We start from the raw sequence: 26,471 nt of genomic DNA on the forward strand, positions 1-26,471 counted from the left end.
AAGTACATTAGGAACTTTGAATCATTTCAATTGCATGTATACTTTTCAAGTTATTCACAAATAGCTATTTTAAAAGTGGACACAGTGCAATTTTCACAGTTCCTGGGGGAGGTAAGTTTTTGTTAGTTTTACCAGGTAAGTAAGACACTTACAGGGTTCAGTTCTTGGTCCAAGGTAGCCCACCGTTGGGGGTTCAGAGCAACCCCAAAGTTACCACACCAGCAGCTCAGGGCCGGTCAGGTGCAGAGTTCAAAGTGGTGCCCAAAACGCATAGGCTTCAATGGAGAGAAGGGGGTGCCCCGGTTCCAGTCTGCCAGCAGGTAAGTACCCGCGTCTTCGGAGGGCAGACCAGGGGGGTTTTGTAGGGCACCGGGGGGGACACAAGCCCACACAGAAATTTCACCCTCAGCGGCGCGGGGGCGGCCGGGTGCAGTGTTAGAACAAGCGTCGGGTTCGCAATGGAAGTCAATGAGAGATCAAGGGATCTCTTCAGCGCTGCAGGCAGGCAAGGGGGAGCTTCCTCGGGGAAACCTCCACTTGGGCAAGGGAGAGGGACTCCTGGGGGTCACTTCTGCAGTGAAAGTCCGGTCCTTCAGGTCCTGGGGGCTGCGGGTGCAGGGTCTTTCCCAGGCGTCGGGACTTAGGTTTCAGAGAGTCGCGGTCAGGGGAAGCCTCGGGATTCCCTCTGCAGGCGGCACTGTGGGGGCTCAGGGGGGACGGGTTTTGGTACTCACAGTCGTAGAGTAGTCCGGGGGTCCTCCCTGAGGTGTTGGTTCTCCACCAGCCGAGTCGGGGTCGCCGGGTGCAGTGTTGCAAGTCTCACGCTTCTTGCGGGGAGATTGCAGGGTTCTTTAAAGTTGCTCCTTTGGATAAAGTTGCAGTCTTTTTGGAGCAGGTCCGCTGTCCTCAGGAGTTTCTTGTCGTCGTCGAAGCAGGGCAGTCCTCAGAGGATTCAGAGGTCGCTGGTCCCTTTGGAAGGCGTCGCTGGAGCAGAGTTCTTTGGAAGGCAGGAGACAGGCCGGTGAGTTTCTGGAGCCAAGGCAGTTGTTGTCTTCTGGTCTTCCTCTGCAGGGGTTTTCAGCTAGGCAGTCCTTCTTCTTGTTGTTGCAGGAATCTAATTTTCTAGGGTTCAGGGTAGCCCTTAAATACTAAATTTAAGGGCGTGTTTAGGTCTGGGGGGTTAGTAGCCAATGGCTACTAGCCCTGAGGGTGGGTATACCCTCTTTGTGCCTCCTCCCAAGGGGAGGGGGTCACAATCCTAACCCTATTGGGGGAATCCTCCATCTGCAAGATGGAGGATTTCTAAAAGTTAGAGTCACCTCAGCTCAGGACACCTTAGGGGCTGTCCTGACTGGCCAGTGACTCCTCCTTGTTGCTTTCTTTGTTCCCTCCAGCCTTGCCGCCAAAAGTGGGGGCCGTGGCCGGAGGGGGCGGGCAACTCCACTAAGCTGGAGTGCCCTGCTGGGCTGTGACAAAGGGGTGAGCCTTTGAGGCTCACCGCCAGGTGTTACAGCTCCTGCCTGGGGGAGGTGTTAGCATCTCCACCCAGTGCAGGCTTTGTTACTGGCCTCAGAGTGACAAAGGCACTCTCCCCATGGGGCCAGCAACATGTCTCTAGTGTGGCAGGCTGCTGGAACTAGTCAGCCTACACAGACAGTCGGTTAAGTTTCAGGGGGCACCTCTAAGGTGCCCTCTGGGGTGTATTTTGCAATAAAATGTACACTGGCATCAGTGTGCATTTATTGTGCTGAGAAGTTTGATACCAAACTTCTCAGTTTTCAGTGTAGCCATTATGGTGCTGGGGAGTTCGTGCAAAACAGACTCCCAGACCATATACTCTTATGGCTACCCTGCACTTACAATGTCTAAGGTTTTGTTTAGACACTGTAGGGGTACCATGCTCATGCACTGGTACCCTCACCTATGGTATAGTGCACCCTGCCTTAGGGCTGTAAGGCCTGCTAGAGGGGTGGCTGACCTATACTTGCATAGGCAGTGAGAGGCTGGCATGGCACCCTGAGGGGAGTGCCATGTCGACTTACTCGTTTTGTTCTCACTAGCACACACAAGCTGGCAAGCAGTGTGTCTGTGCTGAGTGAGAGGTCTCCAGGGTGGCATAAGACATGCTGTAGCCCTTAGAGACCTTCCTTGGCATCAGGGCCCTTGGTACTAGAAGTACCAGTTACAAGGGACTTATCTGGATGCCAGGGTCTGCCAATTGTAGATACAACAGTACAGGTTAGGGAAAGAACACTGGTGCTGCGGCCTGGTTAGCAGGTCTCAGCACACTTTCAATTGTAAACATAGCATCAGCAAAGGCAAAAAGTCAGGGGGCAACCATGCCAAGGAGGCATTTCCTTACACAACCCCCCCCCAAACGAAAGAGGATGAGACTAACCTTTCCCAAGAGAGTCTTCATTTTCTAAGTGGAAGAACCTGGAAAGGCCATCTGCATTGGCATGGGCGGTCCCAGGTCTGTGTTCCACTATAAAGTCCATTCCCTGTAGGGAGATGGACCACCTCAACAGTTTAGGATTTTCACCTTTCATTTGCATCAGCCATTTGAGAGGTCTGTGGTCAGTTTGAACTAGGAAGTGAGTCCCAAAGAGGTATGGTCTCAGCTTCTTCAGGGACCAAACCACAGCAAAGGCCTCCCTCTCAATGGCACTCCAACGCTGCTCCCTGGGGAGTAACCTCCTGCTAATGAAAGCAACAGGCTGGTCAAGGCCATCATCATTTGTTTGGGACAAAACTGCCCCTATCCTATGTTCAGAGGCATCTGTCTGCACAATGAACTGCTTAGAATAATCTGGAGCTTTTAGAACTGGTGCTGAGCACATTGCTTGTTTCAGGGTGTCAAAGGCCTGTTGGCATTCCACAGTCCAGTTCACTTTCTTGGGCATTTTCTTGGAGGTGAGTTCAGTGAGGGCTGTCACAATGGATCCATATCCCTTCACAAACCTTCTGTAATACCCAGTCAAGCCAAGGAATGCCCTGACTTGAGTCTGGGTTTTTGGAGCTACCCAGTCCAGAATAGTCTGGATCTTGGGTTGGAGTGGCTGAACTTGGCCTCCACCTACAAGGTGGCCCAAGTAAACCACAGTTCCCTGCCCTATCTGGCATTTGGATGCCTTGATAGAGAGGCCTGCAGATTGCAGAGCCTTCAAAACCTTCTTCAGGTGGACCAGGTGATCCTGCCAGGTGGAGCTAAAGACAGCAATATCATCAAGATAAGCTGTGCTAAAGGACTCCAAACCAGCAAGGACTTGATTCACCAACCTTTGGAAGGTGGCAGGGGCATTCTTTAAACCAAAGGGCATAACAGTAAACTGATAATGCCCATCAGGTGTGGAGAATGCTGTTTTCTCTTTTGCTCCAGGTGCCATTTTTATTTGCCAGTACCCTGCTGTCAAGTCAAAGGTACTTAAGAATGTGGCAGCACCTAATTTGTCTATGAGCTCATCAGCTCTAGGAATTGGATGAGCATCTGTCTTGGTGACAGAGTTGAGCCCTCTGTAGTCCACACAAAACCTCATCTCTTTCTTTCCATCTTTGGTGTGAGGTTTGGAGACTAAGACCACTGGGCTAGCCCAGGGGCTATCAGAGCGCTCAATTACTCCCAATTCTAGCATCTTGTGGACTTCCACCTTAATGCTTTCCTTAACATTGTCAGACTGTCTAAAAATTTTGTTTTTGACAGGCATGCTGTCTCCTGTGTCCACATCATGGGTACACAGGTGTGTCTGACCAGGGGTTAAGGAGAAGAGTTCAGGAAACTGTTGTAGGACTCTCCTACAATCAGCTTGCTGTTGGCCAGAGAGGGTGTCTGAGTAGATCACTCCATCTACTGAGCCATCTTTTGGGTCTGATGACAGAAGATCAGGGAGAGGTTCACTCTCTGCCTCCTGATCCTCATCTGTTACCATCAACAGATTTACATCAGCCCTGTCATGGAAGAGCTTAAGGCGGTTCACATGGATCACCCTCTTGGGGCTCCTGCTTGTGCCCAGGTCCACCAGGTAGGTGACCTGACTCTTCCTTTCTAGCACTGGGTAAGGGCCACTCCATTTGTCCTGGAGTGCCCTGGGAGCCACAGGCTCCAGAACCCAGACTTTCTGCCCTGGTTGGAACTCAACCAGTGCAGCCTTTTGGTCATACCAAAACTTCTGGAGCTGTTGGCTGGCCTCAAGGTTTTTGGTTGCCTTTTCCATGTACTCTGCCATTCTAGAGCGAAGGCCAAGTACATAGTCCACTATGTCTTGTTTAGGCTCATGAAGAGGTCTCTCCCAGCCTTCTTTAACAAGAGCAAGTGGTCCCCTTACAGGGTGACCAAACAGAAGTTCAAAGGGTGAGAATCCTACTCCCTTCTGTGGCACCTCTCTGTAAGCAAAAAGCAGACATGGCAAGAGGACATCCCATCTCCTTTTGAGTTTTTCTGGGAGCCCCATGATCATGCCTTTTAATGTCTTGTTGAATCTCTCAACTAAGCCATTAGTTTGTGGATGGTATGGTGTAGTGAATTTGTAAGTCACTCCACACTCATTCCACATGTGTTTTAGGTATGCTGACATGAAGTTGGTACCTCTGTCAGACACCACCTCCTTAGGGAAACCCACTCTGGTAAAGATTCCAATGAGGGCCTTGGCTACTGCAGGGGCAGTAGTCGACCTAAGGGGAATAGCTTCAGGATACCTAGTAGCATGATCCACTACTACTAGGATGTACATATTTCCTGAGGCTGTGGGAGGTTCCAGTGGACCAACTATGTCCACACCCACTCTTTCAAAGGGGACCCCCACCACTGGAAGTGGAATGAGGGGGGCCTTTGGGTGCCCACCTGTCTTACCACTGGATTGACAGGTGGGGCAGGAGAGGCAAAACTCCTTAACCTTCTGGGACATATTGGGCCAGTAGAAGTGGGTGACTAACCTCTCCCACGTCTTGGTTTGTCCCAAATGCCCAGCAAGGGGGATATCATGGGCTAAGGTCAGAATAAACTCTCTGAACGACTGAGGCACTACCACTCTCCTAGTGGCACCAGGTTTGGGGTCTCTGGCCTCAGTGTACAGGAGTCCATCTTCCCAATAGACCCTATGTGTTCCATTTTTCTTGCCCTTGGACTCTTCAGCAGCTTGCTGCCTAAGGCCTTCAAGAGAGGGACAGGTTTCTTGTCCCTTACACAGCTCTTCCCTTGAGGGTCCCCCTGGGCCTAAGAGCTCAACCTGATAAGGTTCAAGCTCCAAAGGCTCAGTTCCCTCAGAGGGCAGAACTTCTTCCTGAGAAGAGAGGTTCTCTTTTTCTGACTGTGTTGTAGTTGGTTTCCCAACTGACTTTCCTTTTCTCTTGGTAGGCTGGGCCTTTCTTCCAGACTCCAGCTCTACTTTTTCACCCTGTGCCTTGCATTGTGCTCTTGTTTTTACACACACCAGTTCAGGGATACCCAGCATGGCTGCATGGGTTTTTAGTTCTACCTCAGCCCATGCTGAGGACTCCAGGTCATTTCGAAGCAGACAGTCTACTGGGATGTTTGAGGAGACCACCACCTGTTTCAGGCCATTGACCCCTCCCCATTCTAAAGTTACCATTGCCATGGGATGTGCTTTAGTCTGATTGTCAGCACTGGTGACTGTATAAGTTTTTCCAGTCAGGTATTGGCCAGGGGAAACCAGTTTCTCTGTCACCATGGTGACACTGGCACCTGTATCCCTCAGGCCCTCTACACTTGTCCCATTAATAAAGAGCTGCTGCCTGTATTTTTGCATGTTAGGCGGCCAGGCAGCTAGTGTGGCTAAATCCACCCCACCCTCAGAGACTAGAGTAGCTTCAGTGTGGACCCTGATTTGCTCTGGGCACACTGTTGATCCCACTTGGAGACTAGCCATTCCAGTGTTACCTGGATTGGAGTTTGGAGTGGAACCTTTCTTGGGACAGGCCTTGTCTCCAGTTTGGTGTCCAGACTGACTACAGTTTCGACACCAGGCCTTTTTGGGATCAAAGTTTTTACCCCTGTACCCATGATTGTTTTGTGAAGAGGCTCTGGGCCCACCCTCCTGTGCAGGTTTTTGGGGGCCTGTAGAAGACTCTTTACTATTTTTATTTTTGGCTGTCTCACCACCTTTCCCCTGGGGAGGTTTTGTGACCCCTTTCTTTTGGTCACCCCCTGTGGAAGTTTTGGACACCCTAGTCTTGACCCAATGGTCCGCCTTCTTTCCCAATTCATGGGGAGAAATTGGTCCTAGGTCTACCAGATGCTGATGGAGTTTATCATTGAAACAATTACTTAACAGGTGTTCTTTCACAAATAAATTGTACAGCCCATCATAATTACTTACACCACTGCCTTGAATCCAACCATCTAGTGTTTTTACTGAGTAGTCTACAAAGTCAACCCAGGTCTGGCTCGAGGATTTTTGAGCCCCCCTGAATCTAATCCTATACTCCTCAGTGGAGAATCCAAAGCCCTCAATCAGGGTACCCTTCATGAGGTCATAAGATTCTGCATCTTTTCCAGAGAGTGTGAGGAGTCTATCCCTACACTTTCCTGTGAACATTTCCCAAAGGAGAGCACCCCAGTGAGATCTGTTCACTTTTCTGGTTACACAAGCCCTCTCAAAAGCTGTGAACCATTTGGTGATGTCATCACCATCTTCATATTTAGTTACAATCCCTTTAGGGATTTTCAACATGTCAGGAGAATCTCTGACCCTATTTATGTTGCTGCCACCATTGATGGGTCCTAGGCCCATCTCTTGTCTTTCCCTCTCTATGGCTAGGATCTGTCTTTTCAAAGCCAATCTTTTGGCCATCCTGGCTAACTGGATGTCCTCTTCACTGTAGTTATCCTCAGTGATTTCAGAGTTGTTGGTCCCTCCTGTGAGGGAACCTGCATCTCTGACTATTATTTGTGGAGTCAGGGCTTGAGAAGCCCTGCTCTCCCTAAGTAGGACTGGAGGGGGGGAATTTCCCTCCAAGTCACTATCTTCATCCTCTGAGTTGCCATCCTCAGAGGGGTTGGCCTTTTCAAACTCTGCCAAAAGCTCCTGGAGCTGTACTTTGGTAGGTTTGGGGCCCATTGCTATTTTCTTTAGTTTACAGAGTGACCTTAGCTCTCTCATCTGTAGATGGAGGTAAGGTGTGGTGTCGAGTTCCACCACAGTCACATCTGTGCTAGACATTTTGCTTCTAAAAGTTGGAATACTTTTTAAGAATCTAAAACTGGTTCTAGAATCTAATTCAAACTTTTACAAACTTTTAAACTCTAAAAGAAATGCTAAACAGGATCTAACACAAGGCCCTAGCAGGTCTTTTAAGAATTTAGAAAACTTTTCAAATTGCAAAAATCTATTTCTAATGACAATTTTGGAATTTGTCGTGTGATCAGGTATTGGCTGAGTAGTCCAGCAAATGCAAAGTCTTGTACCCCACCGCTGATCCACCAATGTAGGAAGTTGGCTCTGTATGTGCTATTTCAAAGTAAGGAATAGCATGCACAGAGTCCAAGGGTTCCCCTTAGAGGTAAAATAGTGGTAAAAATAGATAATACTAATGCTCTATTTTGTGGTAGTGTGGTCGAGCAGTAGGCTTATCCAAGGAGTAGTGTTAAGCATTTGTTGTACATACACATAGACAATAAATGAGGTACACACACTCAGAGACAAATCCAGCCAATAGGTTTTGTTATAGAAAAATATCTTTTCTTAGTTTATTTTAAGAACCACAGGTTAAAATTTAACATGTAATATCTTGTTTGAAATGTATTGCAGGTAAGTACATTAGGAACTTTGAATCATTTCAATTGCATGTATACTTTTCAAGTTATTCACAAATAGCTATTTTAAAAGTAGACACTAAGTGCAATTTTCACAGTTCCTGGGGGAGGTAAGTTTTTGTTAGTTTTACCAGGTAAGTAAGACACTTACAGGGTTCAGTTCTTGGTCCAAGGTAGCCCACCGTTGGGGGTTCAGAGCAACCCCAAAGTTACCACACCAGCAGCTCAGGGCCGGTCAGGTGCAGAGTTCAAAGTGGTGCCCAAAACGCATAGGCTTCAATGGAGAGAAGGGGGTGCCCCGGTTCCAGTCTGCCAGCAGGTAAGTACCCGCGTCTTCGGAGGGCAGACCAGGGGGGTTTTGTAGGGCACCGGGGGGGACACAAGCCCACACAGAAATTTCACCCTCAGCGGCGCGGGGGCGGCCGGGTGCAGTGTTAGAACAAGCGTCGGGTTCGCAATGGAAGTCAATGAGAGATCAAGGGATCTCTTCAGCGCTGCAGGCAGGCAAGGGGGAGCTTCCTCGGGGAAACCTCCACTTGGGCAAGGGAGAGGGACTCCTGGGGGTCACTTCTGCAGTGAAAGTCCGGTCCTTCAGGTCTTGGGGGCTGCGGGTGCAGGGTCTTTCCCAGGCGTCGGGACTTAGGTTTCAGAGAGTCGCGGTCAGGGGAAGCCTCGGGATTCCCTCTGCAGGCGGCGCTGTGGGGGCTCAGGGGGGACGGGTTTTGGTACTCACAGTCGTAGAGTAGTCCGGGGGTCCTCCCTGAGGTGTTGGTTCTCCACCAGCCGAGTCGGGGTCGCCGGGTGCAGTGTTGCAAGTCTCACGCTTCTTGCGGGGAGATTGCAGGGTTCTTTAAAGTTGCTCCTTTGGATAAAGTTGCAGTCTTTTTGGAGCAGGTCCGCTGTCCTCGGGAGTTTCTTGTCGTCGTCGAAGCAGGGCAGTCCTCAGAGGATTCAGAGGTCGCTGGTCCCTTTGGAAGGCGTCGCTGGAGCAGAGTTCTTTGGAAGGCAGGAGACAGGCCGGTGAGTTTCTGGAGCCAAGGCAGTTGTTGTCTTCTGGTCTTCCTCTGCAGGGGTTTTCAGCTAGGCAGTCCTTCTTCTTGTTGTTGCAGGAATCTAATTTTCTAGGGTTCAGGGTAGCCCTTAAATACTAAATTTAAGGGCGTGTTTAGGTCTGGGGGGTTAATAGCCAATGGCTACTAGCCCTGAGGGTGGGTATACCCTCTTTGTGCCTCCTCCCAAGGGGAGGGGGTCACAATCCTAACCCTATTGGGGGAATCCTCCATCTGCAAGATGGAGGATTTCTAAAAGTTAGAGTCACCTCAGCTCAGGACACCTTAGGGGCTGTCCTGACTGGCCAGTGACTCCTCCTTGTTGCTTTCTTTGTTCCCTCCAGCCTTGCCGCCAAAAGTGGGGGCCGTGGCCGGAGGGGGCGGGCAACTCCACTAAGCTGGAGTGCCCTGCTGGGCTGTGACAAAGGGGTGAGCCTTTGAGGCTCACCGCCAGGTGTTACAGCTCCTGCCTGGGGGAGGTGTTAGCATCTCCACCCAGTGCAGGCTTTTTTACTGGCCTCAGAGTGACAAAGGCACTCTCCCCATGGGGCCAGCAACATGTCTCTAGTGTGGCAGGCTGCTGGAACTAGTCAGCCTACACAGACAGTCGGTTAAGTTTCAGGGGGCACCTCTAAGGTGCCCTCTGGGGTGTATTTTGCAATAAAATGTACACTGGCATCAGTGTGCATTTATTGTGCTGAGAAGTTTGATACCAAACTTCTCAGTTTTCAGTGTAGCCATTATGGTGCTGGGGAGTTTGTGCAAAACAGACTCCCAGACCATATACTCTTATGGCTACCCTGCACTTACAATGTCTAAGGTTTTGTTTAGACACTGTAGGGGTACCATGCTCATGCACTGGTACCCTCACCTATGGTATAGTGCACCCTGCCTTAGGGCTGTAAGGCCTGCTAGAGGGGTGGCTGACCTATACTTGCATAGGCAGTGAGAGGCTGGCATGGCACCCTGAGGGGAGTGCCATGTCGACTTACTCGTTTTGTTCTCACTAGCACACACAAGCTGGCAAGCAGTGTGTCTGTGCTGAGTGAGAGGTCTCCAGGGTGGCATAAGACATGCTGTAGCCCTTAGAGACCTTCCTTGGCATCAGGGCCGTTGGTACTAGAAGTACCAGTTACAAGGGACTTATCTGGATGCCAGGGTCTGCCAATTGTGGATACAACAGTACAGGTTAGGGAAAGAACACTGGTGCTGGGGCCTGGTTAGCAGGCCTCAGCACACTTTCAATTGTAAACATAGCATCAGCAAAGGCAAAAAGTCAGGGGGCAACCATGCCAAGGAGGCATTTCCTTACAGAGACTATCTATTGAAACAGTCTGTTTGGCACACTCATGACTCTCTTCAAGCATTGATACTTAGTTGGGGCATGTTGCAGCCTGCATTCAGCTACTAAAAATATATATCCTGGGAAAGAGGTTCCGCACAGAGAACCATAATCGCTACCAATCATCTTTTGGAGTCAGCTGTTAGGTTTCCATGCAATCAGTTGTTAGACTCGGCGTGTCATGTTACAAAGCATACTCGGATCCAGCTTCACAGCCTTGCTTGGATTGTCCTTGACCTTCATTGCTTTGACAAAAGTTAACCAGCATGCAAACATGATTTCACAATTTTCTATTTTATACTAGTTATAGTACAATGCTCGCTTAGTATTTAGAGTAATATTAGACGTCTTTCCATTGTGCCTACAATGGTCATGAAAGAAGGAATCCCTCAATAACAACTTTATCCTAGAACCTTTAAAAAAAAAGTCTCCTATAGTGAATCCTAGTTTGTTTTAATGGGATAACAGGAGTTAGCTTAGCCTCTGGCTTGCAGACTCGTGCCCCCGTCACCTAGTGACTTTTAACCTACTTAGCTTGCTCTGTCTTAGCCCATTTAATTATTTAATTCATCTAAGATGGCTGCCTTGTTTATAGTTAGGCCACATTGCATTATCAGTGCCACCGCGCTAAGGCTTCAAGATCAAGCAATAAAGACAAACAAACAGTAGGTGTTCACACTTAGGGATTTTCCCTCTCTATACTTTTGAGGGATTGTTTATAATAATTGCCGTCCCAAGCATGTCTGTTATCTATTGTTTGGGAACACACCTATGTCAGGGGTCCTGGAAGATCTGTATAAATACATCACACTTTAGACAGATAATCAGAGGGATTTCGACCAGAGGGCATCGCCACCATCACTGAAATAGATGCTGCACGTCGTCTTGACGCTGACCCAGTCTTCATGTCCCTGCAGAGTCTGAGATAGAGTTCTCATTCCAAGGTAACGAGGGTTGGGGGCTCCTCTCATGGACGTGGCATTGGCAGATTAGGTTTAACAAACCCAGCTCTCCTTTGGGTAGGAGGTTAGGCCTATCACATTAGGGTATTAGGGCAATTACATCTTGTATGTCTTTTACATGCACTGGAATATGGTGGGGGTCTTTGTAATAATGACTCTTGTCTTCACAATTCTGTTTCATGCATTATTCATTATCCTAATCATTGCAGCCCATGCAACATATCGCAAACTGCAGTTGTGTTAAATAAAAACTATTAAAACTTTACTGAATCTTTGTTATTGCCTGTGTTTGTATGAGACATGATATATCTGTGAGAAAGGGGTAATCTCCGTTTAACCACGACACTCCCTGAGATGTCTTATTCTCGAGTCCATGGGTAAAGGCTGCCACAAATCACCTTTTACTATTTTGTTTTTGGTGAGGTGCTGCGAGTGAGCCGGTAAGGTTGGGACAACAGTTGAGACTTGTTGTAGGATAGGCATAGTCGCCTACAAGCAAAAGTACTGTCATCCTTTAACCAGCAGTCTTGCCTAGAGCAAGAGTCCAAACTACTATAGAGAATTTGTGTATCTCACCGTTAGTGTCTGGCTAAAGAGGATGTTCCATCAACAAAGAAATTACTATCACATTCCTATGAATGCATTGGTTTGTTCACAGGAAGGAACCACATGCGCTGTCATAATTTTGTTTTATGATTTTATCAGAGAATAAAGATGCTTTGTTTATCTGCAAATGATTAGCTGGATACTGGCCAATATGAACTTTTGGTTTCTACTGGCAGAGTTCCAGCAAATATATGGCACTGTTTGATGAGGAAGTGCTGACACTGGATGAAGGCCTTCACTCTTGCACCACACATACAAATGTTTGCATACTTTGGTTTTATTATTATTGGTGGAAGCTGTTCTGGGGGTATGTAGAATTATTCTGTATTGGTTTGGAATGTCTAAGACCCTCATTACAAGTTATGCAGAATAGGGTGCGGTATTTACCATACAAGTTAAATATCATTACCTTGGTGCAAGGTATTTACCAGGCATGGTGAATTCCTCCTATTCCGGGTTTTCAACTTGAAAATGAGACATACCATGCAAAATTGATATTTAACACAGCAAATTCTGCATGTTTTGCCTTTTTACAGGCCTCCCCCCCTTTAAATTTTAGCAGGTGTGTCCTTCTGGAATCTGTCAAAGAAAAACTGTAAGGGTGGGATAATTATCACACAATTCTTAATTCTAACCACTGTTTTCACAGGGATCAGATTTTATCCCTGAACTCATAATGAGGTCTATTTTCAATAATTCAGAAGCATTGCTGCTAGGTCTGGTGAAACTGGTTTCCAATAATGGCTTGCTCCTTGTATTTTTCTGAGGAGAGAAGGCTGAATCCTTAGAGTTTCCAACATTTCATATGGTGAGAGGTACTTATGATTGAGGAAGATCATCAGGAGCTCCTATCTAAATACAAGGGTATTAGGTAAGTGCACACTTAGGCCAAGTAATTTTCACACTGTCCCTTGAGCACCACAGGCCTGCCCCAGTGAACATACAGTATTAATGCCACATAAGCTCTATCTCGAAATGTTTGGCTCTTGGGTCCCCAAGTATCAGTTATGTTTTTTACACTTTTTTAAGAATCAACTCTGATAGGTGCATGGGAGCACTGCTGCTGACTGGCAGCAGGGCAGTTGTGCTCACTCCACCAGTTTACAATGCGTATGCCACTGTGGCCGGCTGTCTTGAGACGGCCATCCTGACATGCGAAGTGTAAACCTCTCTACCCAGCTGTCTAGGAAAGCTGGGTGGAGAGCAGGAATAGGCCCCAAGTGCCTGCTGGAGCATTAAGGTAGCCCGCTCCAGTCAATCCTGGTGCTGCTCTCATGCTGCTAACATTATGAGCAGCATGAGAGCAGCGTTTGGATTGGTATGGAGAACTGCTGCAGCCTGCAGACCAAACTAGCACTGAGGTACTGAAGCAGGAGGACTGGAGGTGAGCCAGCTCATGCATTGGGTGAGTACATTTTTATTTTATTATTCTTAACCCACCAATGGGAGAAAGAAAGGAGGAAGGGGTGGAAAGAAGGGGAGGAAATAAAACAAATAAGAGGAAAAAATAGGAAATCTGGAGATAAAACAACGGAAGGAGAGAAAATGGAGAAGAAACATGAGAGAAATAAAGAATACAAACAAACGAGAGAAAGAATAAGAGAAACAGAGAGAAACAGTCACTGTGTTTTAGGAGTTATTTGTAAGGATATTAAGTGACCTCCAAAATGAAATATCACTCGCTATAGGCTGCAACATGCTCTCTCGCACATGCTACTGTCTCGCCCCCAGTTCCTAAGCATTTTTCTAGCTTGATCTGAGCTACTGTGTAATTGGGTGACTAGCAGCTCGGCTGATGTGAACAGAACACCCCACTGCTGAATCATTACAGCCTCTCTTTCTTCCAAAGGTGTGGCTGCAGCTTTGCTCTGTAGCCTGCCTGGGCATGTTTGTGACTTTCTTTTCCTTTACTTCCCCCCCTCCAAAGTAGACTGAAGCCAGTCCCCAGGGTGCCACTTGCGAAAAATATCTTGAGAAGGCCACTTCTGAAATCACTGAGGTCATCCCTGGCTATGGTACCACAATATTATCAGAATACTGTCTGATATAAATGCTGTGTCCTAAATACTGATTACAAAAAGATCGCCATATTGCAGTTAATAGAATATCTATACCGAATGCGACGATATTTTCGGAAATGATATTTAGAACACGACATGTATGTCAGATGACATTTCTGCAGATGATATTCTGACATACAGCCTTCCTCTGGCCTCGGGGCCACTGCCTGGCTGCACCACTGGTAGCTACTCCCCTGCACTTAACTCCATTCACTCCAGGGTTCTCCCTTCTTATGCACATAGCTCCACAGAGATCCTGGCTCCCACTTAGCACGCAACAAGACTCTCAATAAATATATAAATAAACAAAAAAATAAATACGTTTTCTTTTGGTACATTCACAAGTTATTGTTGGTAAGTGGATAACGTTTTATCTAGCTAAAGGCAAGTGGTACACAAATTAGCCCAGAACTGAGGTGTTTGGATAATCTGTGGGTGGACACATACATGGCATCTCTCAGTAAGGGTCAGGCATTTTGCAAGATATAAAGGATATTTATGAGCCAGGACACATAGGCAACTCATGTAGAGAAGGCACAGAGATTATATCTAGGTAGGGGACACATAGGAAAGATTAGGTAGAAGGTAACAGATTATGCCAAGGTGTAGGGAACATGTTTTATCTTTGTTTGCGGATTACGTCATTGTCCCAGTTTAATATACCGAAGTATTGAATCGCAGTGTAGATGGAGGCATAGAAAGCTTGTATCTCATACTCACTGAGTGTTGCTGAAGTGCAGGGGCGGGATGGCGTAGGAGTAGAGCAGCAGCATGAAGCTGGTCAGGAGAGTCCCCAGGATTAGGCCTTTGCACATGGACCGCCAAGGCCTCCCCTGAGGCAGCATCTCGAGTTCCTGTCATTGAAGGAGACAGAAAACAAGGTTACAACATATATCGAAGGGCACACAACAACTACAGGGACAGCAGAGAGCTGAGCTACACAGACAGTCCGAGAGGTGGTGATGGCCAGACCGGTGGAGGCAGGACAGATGAAGGGCAGAAGTGAGCAGTGAAGTGTTAGGCAAAGAGTTAAGGGGCAGTTGAGGGGCAGAACAAAACTTGTGTATGAGAAACAGAAACAGTCAAGCAGCTGATGGGCAGAGATGACCAATAGGTAAAGGACAGAGGTGTAGGAAAGTACCATCTTGCCTGGCATGTTACCCCCATATTTCACTGTATATATGTTGTTTTAGTGTATGTGTCACTGGGACCCTGCCAGCCAGGGCCCCAGTGCTCATAAGTGTGCCCTGTATGTGTTCCCTGTGGGATGACTAACTGTCTCACTGAGGCTCTGCTAACCAGAACCTCAGTGGTTATGCTCTCTCTGCTTTCTAAATTGTCACTAACAGGCTAGTGACAAATTTCACCAATTCACATTGGCATACTGGAACACCCTTATAATTCCCTAGTATATGGTACTGAGGTACCCAGGGTATTGGGGTTCCAGGAGATCCCTATGGGCTGCAGCATTTCTTTTGCCACCCATAGGGAGCTCTGACAATTCTTACACAGGCCTGCCACTGCAGCTTGAGTGAAATAACATCCACGTTATTTCACAGCCATTTACCACTGCACTTAAGTAACTTATAAGTCACCTATATGTCTAACCTTTACTTGGTAAAGGTTGGGTGCTAAGTTACTTACTGTGTGGGCACCCTGGCACTAGCCAAGGTGCCCCCACATCGTTCAGGGCAAATTCCCCGGACTTTGTGAGTGCGGGGACACCATTTCACGCGTGCACTATACATAGGTTACAACCTATGTATAGCGTCACAATGGTAACTCCGAACATGGCCATGTAACATGTCTAAGATCATGGAATTGTCACCCCAATGCCATTCTGGTATTGGGGAGACAATTCCATGATCCCCCGAGTCTCTAGCACAGACCCAGGTACTGCCAAACTACCTTTCCCGGGGTTTCACTGCAGCTTCTGCTGCTGCCAACCCCTCGGACAGGTTTCTGCCCTCCTGGGGTCCAGCCAGGCTTGGCCCAGGAAGGCAGAACAAAGGACTTCCTCAGAGAGAGGGTGTTACACCCTCTCCCTTTGGAAAAAGGTGTCAGGGCTGGGGAGGGGTAGCCTCCCCCAGCCTCTGGAAATGCTTTGATGGGCACAGATGGTGCCCATCTCTGCATAAGCCAGTCTACGCCGGTTCAGGGATCCCCCAGCCCTGCTCTGACGCGAAACTGGACAAAGGAAAGGAGAGTGACCACTCCCCTGACCTGCACCTCCCAGGGGAGGTGCCTAGAGCTCCTCCAGTGTGCTCCAGACCTCTGCCATCTTGGAAACAGAGGTGCTGCTGGCACACTAGACTGTTCTGAGTGGCCAGTGCCAGCAGGTGACGTCAGAGACTCCCTCTGATAGGCTCTTACCTGTGTTGCAAGCCTATCCTCCTTCCTAGGTAGCCAAACCTCCTTTTCTGGCTATTTAGGGTCTCTGCTTCGGGAATTCTTTAGATAACGAATGCAAGAGCTCATCAGGGTTCCTCTGCATCTCTCTCCTCACCTTCTGCCAAAGGATCGACCGCTGACTGCTCAGGATGCCTGCAAAACAGCAACAAAGTAGCAAAGACGACTACTGCAACCTTGTATCGCTGATCCTGCTGCCTTCTCAACTGTTTTCCTGGTGGTGCATGCTCTGGGGGTAGCCTGCCTCCTTCTTGCACCAGGAGCTCTGAAGAAATCTCCCGTGGGTCGACGGAATCTTCCCCCTGCAACCGCAGGCAACAAAAGACTGCATCACCGGTCCTCTGGGTCCCCTCTCAGCACGACGAGCGTGGTCCCTGGAACTCAGCAACTCTGTCCAAGTGACTCCCACAGTCCAGTGACTCTTCAGTCCAAGTTTGGTGGAGGCAAGTTCTTGCCTCCCCATGCTAGACTGCATTTCTGGGTACCGCGTGATTTGCAGCTGCTCTGGCTCCTGTGCACTCTTCCAGGATTTCCTTCGTGCACAGCCAAGCCTGGGTCCCCGACACTCTAACCTGCAGTGCACAACCTCCTGAGTTGTCCTCCAGCGTCGTGAGACTCCCTTTTGTGTCTTCGGGTGAGCTCCGGTTCACCCCTCTTCTAAGTGCCTGTTCCGGTACTTCTGCGGGTGCTGCCTGCTTCTGTGAGGGCTCCCTGACTTGCTGGGCGCCCCCCTGTCTCCTCATTCAAGTGGCGACATCCTGGTCCCTCCTGGGCCACAGCAGCATCCAAAAACCCTAACCACGACCCTTGCAGCTAGCAAGGCTTGTTTGCGGTCTTTCTGCATGGGAACACCTCTGCAAGCTTCTTCACGACGTGGGACATCCATCCTCCAAAGGGGAAGTTTCTAGACCTCTTCGTTCTTGCAGAATCCCCAGCTTCTACCATCCGGTGGCAGCTTCTTTGCACCGTCAGCTGGCATTTCCTGGGCATCTGCCCAATCTCGACTTTATCGCGACTCTTGGACTTGGTCCCCTTGTTCCACAGGTACTCTCGTTTGGAAATCCACTTTGGTTGCATTGCTGGTGTTGGTCTTCCTTGCAGAATTCCCCTATCACGACTTCTGTGCTCTCTGGGGAATATAGGTGAACTTTACACCTACTTTTCAGGGTCTTGGAGAGGGCTATTTTTCTAACCCTCACTGTTTTCTTACAGTCCCAGCGACCCTCTACAAGCTCACATAGGTTTGGGGTCCATTTGTGGTTCGCATTCCACTTTTGGAGTATATGGTTTGTGTTGCCCCTATATCTATGTGCTCCTATTGCAATCTACTGTAACTTTACATTGCTTGCATTACTTCCTTTTGCTATTACTGCATATTTTTGGTTTTGTGTACATATATCTTGTGTATAATTGGCATCCTCATACTGAGGGTACTCCCTGAGATACTTTTGGCATATTGTCATAAAAATAAAGTACCTTTATTTTTAGTATATCTGTGTATTGTGTTTTCTTATAATATTGTACATATGACACCAGTAGTATAGTAGGAGCTTTGCATGTCTCCTAGTTCAGCCTAAGCTGCTCTGCTATAGCTACCTTCTATCAGCCTAAGCTGCTAGAAACACCTCTTCTACACTAATAAGGGATAACTGGACCTGGTACAGAGTGTAAGTACCCCTTGGTACCCACTACAAGCCAGGCCAGCCTCCTACAAGAGGTAGAAGGGAGGAGTGGGAAAAGGTGAGAGGCAGACATGTGTAAGGAGAGGGAAGGAGAGGCATTCAGAAAGGTGTGGAATTATTAAGGTGGGGTCAAAGAAAGGTGGTTAGGTGAGAGTCATAGACAGTGCCATTAGTGAAGCTCAAAGGCAGATGGTGATAAGAAGCAAGACTGCAGGCTTAATGGACTGCAATGTTGAAAATGGAAATGCAGCATCATGTACAAGGGGTTAGTTGGGAGATGGATATACTTAGTAGCTTAGTTTAGTTTAGGACTTGCAAAGTGGAAACATTAACAATAATAAAATGCTACAGTGGAGCCAGGAAACTAAGTGGCCAACTACTGAAAACTAAAAAGTTATGTTCCAAGCTTGAATCTAGTAGGGATACAAAAGCAGATAGAGCAGCCGGACACAGTAGGACGTACTAGCAAAACTAACAATAGGTCTGACCCTAGCAAGCTGGGGCCACAGTTGTTTGTTTCCTTTTTACAGCAAGCTTATGACCCCAAAAGAAATTAAGAAAAGAAAGAATGCATCCCACATACTACACATAGAGGCTTCATATTTGCAATAATATTTTTAACTGTAGAACAAATATTATATATACTTTTTAAGCGAGCATAATGATTGCTTCTTGGCAGATGGATATTCTTTGAAACCCTTGTTAGTTTTAATTCACGCCACAGGAAAATACAATTCTTATAGGCACAAAGAAACAGTACTATCAGCTTTGAATTACTGTAATCTAAAAATCTTATGCAAACATACAAAGATGACTAAAAAATAAAAAGGATAAAGAATTGAAAGAAAAAAAGCTAGGCAAAGTAAAGTACTGACCCACCAGCTCTGGCACCGAAAAGTGATGCTTTTTTAGAATATGTACACATGTTTTAAGGCAAGATGTTTTCACTAAGAGTGAAATGGCCGACCCACTGCTCCATGCTGCTTGCCGTGGCGTTCAGAAGTAAAACATGAATGACCGTTCAACAGTCCAACACATGAAAAGGGTAACCGAAAGCACCCTACGTGTGTAGCTATATATTTATTTTTTATTTGTGATTTTTTTACATGAACCTGGAGAGTAGACCTAAAAATACAGGGTCAAACGTTTCGAAAGAAAATGAGAAAATAGCCTAGAAGTAAAGTTTGATAGACTAGGAGACTGAGGAGGAAGGAATAAGTAGGCGAAGAAGAAAGGAAAAAGAATGGAAGTGGTGGTGGGGAGCAGGGGGTACAGAATGAAGGGGATAAAGGTGGTAACGAGAAGCAAGAGAGTTAAATAGTAAGAGTGACAAGAAAAGTAAACCAGAGTTAAGATAACAAGAAGAAAAGAGTTTTGTAGAAATAAGGAAGTTGAAATGGGAGAGGGGGAAAGAGGAAAGGAATAGTGGGAGGCTAAGGGGAAAAAACGTCTGGGGTGAGAGATGAGGAAGAGGGATTAGGAATTAAGGGCCAGATCTACTAACATTAGGAATACCGATTTCCTAATTGAGATTCTCCCCAAATCGCAATTAGGAAATCTGTATTCCTAATGTATGAAAGTCTTTTGAGTTTCAGTAGCGCCCGAGTGGTTGCAAATACACCTAGAGCATCCATATTAATAGGGCAGGTTGCAATTTGCAACCCATTAGGAATAGCAGCCATCACAGGGATGGTGGCCTACTGAGGTCAGCAGACCACCATACCTGTGATTTCTTTTTGATAAAGCAATGTTGTTGTTTTTTTTAATGCAGCCTGTTTTCCTTAAAGGAACCCAGGATGCGTTTAAAAAGAAAAAATAAACTTTGCAGTTTAATTTTTTATGAGTAGGCAGTGGTCTGTGGGATCACTGCCTGCTTTTAAAAAATATTTGTTTTCCATTCTCGAAGGGGATGTGGTCTCTATAGGGTACCCCTTCCCATTTACGAATGGGTTACCACCTCTTACAAGGAGTCAGTAAAATATGAATGTTTTGCGACCGTAATTCAGTTGTAAAACATTCATACATCCCATTCAGACTCAGTATTTTTAAGGCATGCCCTAAACAAACCCCTTCCAAATACTGACTCACAAATCGTGATTCTTTAACATGTTACCTGATCTCAATGTGTGTTTTGTACATACCTAAAAGCAGATTGGCCGTTTCCGAAGGAAGGCAAGAGAGGAGGAGCGAGGATGGGAGAGGCCAACAGAGTTGATAGTAACCGGCTGTGTTTGAAAAGGTGTGTCATATACCTGCTAATCTTGGGCCTTCTTATCAGCCACTGCAGTTCAAATAGAGCTGATAGGTGCTTCCCTAAGCACTGGAGCACTTCTTTGCACTCCAGGTGCTGATTACAAACAGGCAGAACTGATCAGGGGGCACTTGCCTGCTGGTTCATAAAAGCAGGTAGCAAATGTTTGCATCACAGGGCATGACTCATGGCTGCTCCTCAGGGTGCAGGGAAGGAAAACGCACTTACTTGTAATCCTGGAACTCCATCATGGAAATCGGCTGAATTCACGAACACCAGCCACCAATTACAACTGAGTCGCTAATCCATGAGGATTACAAATCAGGCGCACATTGCGGATGATGCAGGTGCTGGTCCTCCTTACATGAGCTTGCTTCAAAGCAGATGAGCAAATAGTGCAAAATCTTATTTTGTGCACCTTTAAATGCGAAGCAATTCGCACTATCCCTCATTCAAAAGTCTGCAACTCGGAATCAGTGCACATTATGCTCCTGCTGAATAACACACCAATCACTTACTTGCTACTTGCACACCCTACTGCACGGTCTTATAATTATGACTTTATTATTTACGCCTGTGTGTGGGATCCAGGAGAACTTCACAAATGAAAACTCGTTTCCCTTATTTAATGTATGGCTAGCTACGAGCACAGTTATTTTTTTTTTCTATGAAAGGTGGCGCCGCTTTTCAGAGAGAAAAGTGGTGCCTTTGCACCTGTCAGGATAACCTTCGTGTCCAAGGCTAAACGTTCCCAAAGGAAAGCTGGCCACCAAAGTCCAGTCTTCCGGGTTCCCTGGGAAGCTGGTGGGCGGTTCATTCATGTAATGAATAGTCCCATGGTACGTTGGTAGGATTACAAGTAATTTTTATTTCTTCTTGCCTAGAATCGCAAGGTCGCCCCTAATGATGGATAGTAACCAGTTGCGGCTTGGGGGCTACAAAGGGCAAGGCGGGGCGCGCCGCGCGGCGGGTGGGTGTGGAATTTATTAATATAAAAATACTAATTTAAAAAAAAAACCTCACCTGAGCGCCGCCGCTCCTCCATCCTCTCCCAGTCTGCACTGACGCTGCACGAAACAGCGTTAGGATTGGCTGGGAGCCCCCAGCCAGGGTACTCCCAGGAAAACTGTGAGCCTGTACCTTTTCTTTCCAGCACGGCAACACAGTGCCGGGCTGGAGAGAGCACAGTGCGCATGTTTGTTTGGCAGGGCTGAGACGGCTGGCCAAACACACATGCGCACTGAGGGGAGTGCACAGTGCACTACCGTCATCCCCATTGGCCCACCCCTTTAACAACAAAAAGATAAATAAACACAGTTTATTATCCTTTTTAATGTTAAAGATTTGCAGCGGCTGCTGCTGGCGTGGTGGGGGGGGGGGGTGACTCTCCTTCACTATGGTGCTGATAGTAACAGGAAACATACTGTATAACCAAAAGAGTTCTAAAGGCTAAAGAGAAGCTGAGCCTTTGGGCACCTGTTCTGGAATTAGCATCCGGGCAGTAGTGCCTTCAAAATTTGTTAACTGCCCTCTGAGTAGCTGCTATGCATATCTCAGCAACAGCTACATTGCTGTGAAGGACTGTGGTAGCCATTATTGACCATGTGAAGTGAGCCCTTGGCTTTTCATGCTGGAATTTGCTTGACTTTTGGTATCAATTATACAAGATACAATTCCGACAAATGTGGACTCATTTAATGTGTCAATTCCTATATCCATGGGACCAGCATTGATCAGTAATGTTTAAACTTAGCAATTTTTTTTGTTGTCTTGGTAACACCAGGGAGAGCTTATCACATTCTGGGTGTAAAGAGATATTTCTTCATAAGAGGATGGGTTTGGAAAAAAAATATAGAGTGATGCCTTCAGATTTACATAGAAATCGAATACCTTTTTAGAAACGAATGTTAGATGCTTGGGGGTGCAACCCACTTTTTCCTCCCCCTGGGCACTTTGGTAATAGAGAAGACATCACAGATGTATGTGCACCCCCTTCTGTAGTACAGATGGGGCTGGCAGGCTCTCAAGGTGTTGTTCCCTCATTTGCGTGAGGGAATCCTTTGCATTCTTGTCTGCACCACGTTACAGATGTGGGCACAGAGGCAGTGAGGTTGTTAGGAGGTGCACTTCAAAATAGGGGTCATGCACAGACAATGCACCGCCACAGTGCCCCTTACAAAGGGGGGAAGTGAGCACCACATATGCCCAGGCATCTCCTTGGAGGTGGGTACAGTCACTCACAGCACCTGCCTGCAGGCAAATCTCAGACACCCCCCATCTTTAAATATGAGGCTAGTTTTGGCTCGTATAGAGAGAAAGTGGTTTCAAATCTGAGGTGAATAACACAGTCACTGTGGTGTGGCACATTATTCAGGTCTGTGTCCACCTCACACTCATAACGGTGTGCCATAGCAGATAGAGGGGCAGTCATGGCATCTGTAATATGGCCCCTTGTGATTTTGTATCTATAAAGTAATGCATGTGTTTAAATTACCAAATAATATGTGTAATAAGTTTTTCTCATAATCCGGAGAAGGTTTTGACAAATTGCTGAATACCAAGGCTGCATAGTGTTTCCACCTCATGCTTCTCTCTTCCATCACCATACACTCACTGCCCCTTTATTCCACTCTTACAATCTTTTTGTGTTTTTCTCTCGCTCTTGCTCTGGCTCAAAGCCTGATGAGGGACAGTAAGTGTCAGTCTTCACAAATTAGTGCTGGGAGGCCCCAACAGCTCACTTTAAGCAGAGATATCATCTGCTGCACCACCTATAAAGACACCCCCATCAGCTACATGGAAAACCTTGTGTTCAAGACATCACAGCCAACTTTTGCATGGGCAGAACTCTTGTATACAGACCACCAGGACCCCACACCAATTTCGTCAGCGACATCATGGACTTTGTTACACCCTTCATCACCAACACCTTCATCCTCCTTTCAAACCTTATCTTTCACTTAGAAGACTGCGCTGACCCAAACTCTATGGCCCTTCTAGAAAACCTTCCAGATCTTGGCCGCAACCAGCACATTACCAAACCCATTGACACTGCTGGTTAACTATTGAACCCAATGTTCTCCTCTATCAGCAACATCATAGTTGACAAGCCAGCAACTATTACCTGGACAGACAATGCTTTCATCAGTTTTAGCTTACCCGCCCAGCATCACCACAGACCTACTACCACCAGAACATCTGAACACAGCTGAAAAAGCATCATAGAAGAAGAATGGGCTTCTGCCATCTACTCACACTGACTCAAACATACCAGAAACTTGCCTAAAGCCATCAAGAACCTCAATAGGTGGGTCAACACATGTGTTGACATCCTGGCAACCCAGTGGCAATAGCCAGAACACAGGCCAGCTAGTACACAGAGGAACTCAAGATGACGAAATGCCACTGCATGCAACTGGAGTGCAAATGGAGTACAAGTCAGGACAAAAGAAATAAAGAAATCTTCAAATCAGCCCAAAGATGCTACCACAGCATATACAGAAGACAAAGCACACATCTCTTGTAGATTGCATTAGTGCTGGCACTAACAGCAGCAAGGAAATCTTCACCTCAACGATTTTACTGCTCATCCTGCCACCTCCAGCAACATCACCCCCTCAGAATACTTTTGCAACAAGCTCTCGGAATTCTTCTGTAACAAAATCACCTCCAGGTATAGGATCTTCAACCCTAAATTGGACCCTGTCACCATCACAACTCAACTTCACATCACAGACAAAGAACGAATTCTGACCTTGTGGCCCGCCATCACCACCATTGAAATTGCTGCTACCATGAAGACCATCCACTTGGGGGCCCCATCTAACTCTTGCCCACACAAACCTTTCACCAAAGGACTGAGCAGTGAAGCACTAACACCCATCCTAAATGCATGCATCAACTCAGCCACATTCCTGGATACCTGGAAACATGTCATTGACATGTCCCTACTAAAGAGACCACATGCTGCCCCAGCAATGCTTTTCAACTACAGACCCGTCTCCCTGCTACCATACACAGCAAATTTCCTAAAGAAACTAATCAACCAATGCCTCACTGACCACCTCAGAAACCACCAGCTCCTATCGCCATGCAGTCCTGATTCAGGTCCAACCACAGTACAGCAATAGCACTCTTTGCTGCCACAGATGACATCCACATGATCAGTGAGAGTGGAGACACAACAGCCCTCATTCTGTTTGTCCTCTCTGCAGCAATTGACACAGTCTCATAGCCCATCCTCATCAGGTGCCTGCACAACATTGGCAAGGATCCACTCTTTGTTGGATCAGCTCCTTCTTAACAGATTCAACACAAATTGTCAGCCTTGCACTTTACTCCTCATAAGGCAGCATTTGTGGAGTGCCTCAAGGCTACCACTCCTTCCCACCCTTTTCAACACATACTTGTTCTGTCTGGCCAGCATCACCAATGCATACAACATCAACATCCTCTCCTATGCCAACGACACACAACTTATACCCACCTTCCTGGATACGACTGCAACAAAACAAACAAGTTCACCGTCTGCATGATCAAAGTCGCTAACTGGAGTAAAGCAAACTGTCTCAAGCTGAACACCAACAAGACAGAAGTAATGACCTTCTTCCCCATCACGTCATCATGGGCCTCCAACTGGTGGATGGTCGAACTTGGACCCACAGCCACACCTCAGGAATAATCAACAGCAAAGTAAACATGACCGCACAAGTCAACACTATCACTGCATACTGCTTTCACACCCTGTAGATGGTGAGGAGGATCTGCAAATGGCTCCCAAGCAATACTTAAAAACTGTCACTCATGCTCAGGTCACTGGCAAATTGGACTACGGAAACACCCATTATGATGCTATCAGCAGGGAACTCACTACAAGACTACAAACCATCCAGAACTCGGCAGACACACTCATCTTCAACCTCCCACACAGAACTCACATCACACCACACACCAGGGAACTTCACTGGCTCCCAATATCCTGATACACAAAAGTGCTAATTTCAAACTCCTCACACACACATTCAAAGCACTACACCACTTAGGCCCCCACCTACCTGAACAGTCATATCATCTTCCACCAACCTCGCAGACACCTCCACTCCGCAGGACTCCTACTCACACACATCTCACACATACAAAGGCCCAGAGAAGGAGGATAGGTGTTCTTTTGCCTCACTCCTAACACATGGAAAATCCTACCACTCAAGTCAGAGCCTCCTCCTAGCTTCTCCAATTCTGCAAGACGCTGATGACTGGCTTTACAATTAACCTATCGACCACAGACATGGCACACACACCTGCAGAGTGCCAGCAGGGCTGGCTTTAGGGAGGGTGTGAGCAGTGCGGCCGCACCTGATGCTGACTTGGATTGGAGGGCGCTGACCTCAGGGGGGCACTGTGTTTAGTAATAACCTAGAAACTTGCGATTTAAAAGCACCTACTGAAAAGTTCCCAGTGCATCCAGCCTTCATGAAGCAATTCAAATGTCAAGATACCTCCTGTGATTAATGTTCCTGCTAGGGAGTGAGTTGGGAGGTTTGTCTAGCGGCAGCTTTGACTCGCCATAAAGTAGTGTAGAGGGTTAATGTGCCTGCTGCAAAGAACAGAATTATATTTTATGTGGCTAGCTGAGTGGATTAGTAAAACCAGCCTTTATCAGCGCTTTAAAAACAAATGAATGTATGTGAAAGGGAGACTATGGAAAGATGAGGGGCATATTTGCCAGGTGATAGTGAGGGAATCCGAGGAGGTGGTCATGGGGTGGGGGCACCAAAAAAGACTGTCGCACAGGACACCACCAGCGATGATGCCAGCCCTGAGTGCCAGGATACCCTCTTGGTGATAGTGATCTTTACAAATACACGTAACAAACAGAGTACTCTGTAGGATTCATTAGACCGTATGGCTTAGCTTCCGCTAACTATGCATGCTCTGGCAATGGAAACCAGGAAAACCACCATCCAAGAAAGATGTTATTGAGAGGTTATCATGTTTGGGTTAAAAGCACATTGTTGTTTTTTTTATCTCTGTACAAAATATTGACAATTTGTATAAGGATTTAAAGTCAATTTAGGAAAGACACAACAAAAAGTGCACAGTGTAAGATAATCTTTTGACTAATCCCCAGCAGTAAATGAACCTTTGTGTACAGATATGCAAAGGGATTAACTTACTCGAGGTAAAACATGCAAAATATTTTAAAGAAACAAAAAGGGATACAATGGTTGTGGGGATGATTTACAGTGCGTAAAAGCAAGACAGCCTTAATTAAAATGAATATTTTGTGTAGATGTTGCTCTCGCTACAATCACTCCATATGTATGTGCTTAATAAATGTATCAA

The 26,471-nt window shown here is 46.9% G+C and overlaps 1 protein-coding gene and 1 long non-coding RNA gene across 3 annotated transcripts in view; one reads left to right on the plus strand and one right to left on the minus strand.

Annotated features, from left to right (window-relative positions):
* GAL3ST1 (galactose-3-O-sulfotransferase 1) overlaps nt 1–26,471 on the minus strand; it is a 293,301-nt gene that overhangs the window by 91,637 nt on the left and 175,193 nt on the right. Inside the window, exon 2 of the mRNA XM_069214641.1 lies at nt 14,508–14,641. Within this exon, the coding sequence (XP_069070742.1) occupies nt 14,508–14,632 (125 nt within the window). The 5' untranslated portion in view covers nt 14,633–14,641. The remainder of the gene's footprint in view (nt 1–14,507; nt 14,642–26,471) is intronic.
* The window catches only part of LOC138266171 (uncharacterized), a 163,384-nt gene that overhangs the window by 75,821 nt on the left and 61,092 nt on the right, over nt 1–26,471 (plus strand). The gene's annotated exons all lie outside the window — the stretch shown is intronic.

The sequence above is a fragment of the Pleurodeles waltl genome, chromosome 11, assembly GCF_031143425.1.
Source record: "Pleurodeles waltl isolate 20211129_DDA chromosome 11, aPleWal1.hap1.20221129, whole genome shotgun sequence".
NCBI classification, from domain to species: domain Eukaryota; kingdom Metazoa; phylum Chordata; class Amphibia; order Caudata; family Salamandridae; genus Pleurodeles; species Pleurodeles waltl.